We start from the raw sequence: 1,511 nt of genomic DNA on the forward strand, positions 1-1,511 counted from the left end.
ATGTATGTGGCAATTTTTAAAAGTTGCTTAGTGTAAGGCGGGGTATACGTTTTTTAAATAAATAAATACATTCTGGCACAGAAAATTGCTTCATTGATGGGAAGACATGCTTTGAGAGATCATGGTCATTCCCAAAATGCTGCCTTAAATTATTTCTGTATTATTACTTGCTTCAGGCAAGACGAGAGCTACACAGAAAGAAAGATGTCATGAAAACACAAGGGATCTTTTTCTTTTTTTCTCTCGAATATGTCAAGTTGATGACAGGATCATCCCTTCTGAAAATGAACTTCACACCCCACCATAGTGTGCAGCTGCCTCTGCACTTCCAGAACCACAGCAGTGGCTTGCACGCAGGTGCAGATGGGTCCAGCGGACATGGCCACTACTCTGGAGGATGCTACGAACAACTTTTTGTCTCACCTGAGGTGTTTGTGACTTTGGGCATAGTGAGCTTGTTGGAGAACATCTCAGTCATTGTGGCAATAGCGAAAAACAAGAACCTTCACTCTCCCATGTATCTCTACATCTGTAGTCTAGCAATAGCAGATATGCTAGTGAGTGTTTCCAACGGCTCAGAAACAATTGTAATCATGCTGTTAAACAGCACTGATACGAATACCCAACGCTTTACTGTTAATATTGATAATGTGATTGACTCTTTAATCTGCAGCTCTTTGCTGGCATCAATATGCAGTCTACTTTCTATTGCTGTGGACAGGTATTTCACCATCTTCTATGCTCTGCAGTATCATAACATCATGACCATGAGGAGGGCTGTGATGATCATAGCTTGCATCTGGGCGGCTTGCACAGTGTCCGGAATCTTGTTTATCATTTACTCGGACAGCATGGCTGTCATTATTTGCCTTATCAGCACATTCTTTACCATGCTGGTTCTCATGATTTTTCTGTACATTCACATGTTCATGATGGCTCGGCTGCACATGAAAAGGATTGCAGTTCTGCCCGGGCCTGGCACCATCCGCCAAGGTGCCAACATGAAAGCAGCTATCACATTAACCATCTTGCTAGGAGTTTTTGTAATGTGCTGGGCCCCTTTCTTTCTTCACCTTATTTTTTATGTCACTTGTCCCCAGAACCCATACTGCGTGTGTTTCATGTCACACTTTAATGTATACCTTATCCTCATCATGTGCAACTCAGTGATTGACCCACTTATCTATGCTCTTCGCAGTCAAGAGCTTCGGAAAACCTTCCTGGAGATGATATGCTGTTACAGCCAAGGAGGGCTGTGTAATCTGCTGAGAAAATATTAAACGCTGGCAGATTAATTACTGTGGGGCCCTTTTACTAAGCTGCATAGGTGCCTACTCACACCCACACGCATCAATTTGGAATTACCACCCAGCTACTGCATGGCCCGGGCAGTAATTTCATTTTTTACGTGCGTCCACTACACACGCCAGAACATAATTTTTATTTTCTGGCACACAGTGCTAACTGGGCGGTAAAAGGCATTCTACACGCGTAGACCATCACCGCCTGGT

At 43.5% G+C, this 1,511-nt stretch overlaps 1 protein-coding gene across 1 annotated transcript; it reads left to right on the forward strand.

The window, feature by feature from the left end:
- Positions 1 to 284: 284 nt before the first annotated feature.
- On the forward strand, positions 285 to 1,280 carry LOC115460254 (melanocortin receptor 4-like). Its single transcript, XM_030190057.1, has one exon. It carries the CDS (start codon positions 285 to 287, stop codon positions 1,278 to 1,280), a length of 996 nt encoding a protein of 331 aa, XP_030045917.1.
- The last annotated feature ends 231 nt before the right edge of the window (positions 1,281 to 1,511 follow it).

The sequence above is a fragment of the Microcaecilia unicolor genome, chromosome 1, assembly GCF_901765095.1.
Source record: "Microcaecilia unicolor chromosome 1, aMicUni1.1, whole genome shotgun sequence".
In the NCBI taxonomy this organism is placed as follows: domain Eukaryota; kingdom Metazoa; phylum Chordata; class Amphibia; order Gymnophiona; family Siphonopidae; genus Microcaecilia; species Microcaecilia unicolor.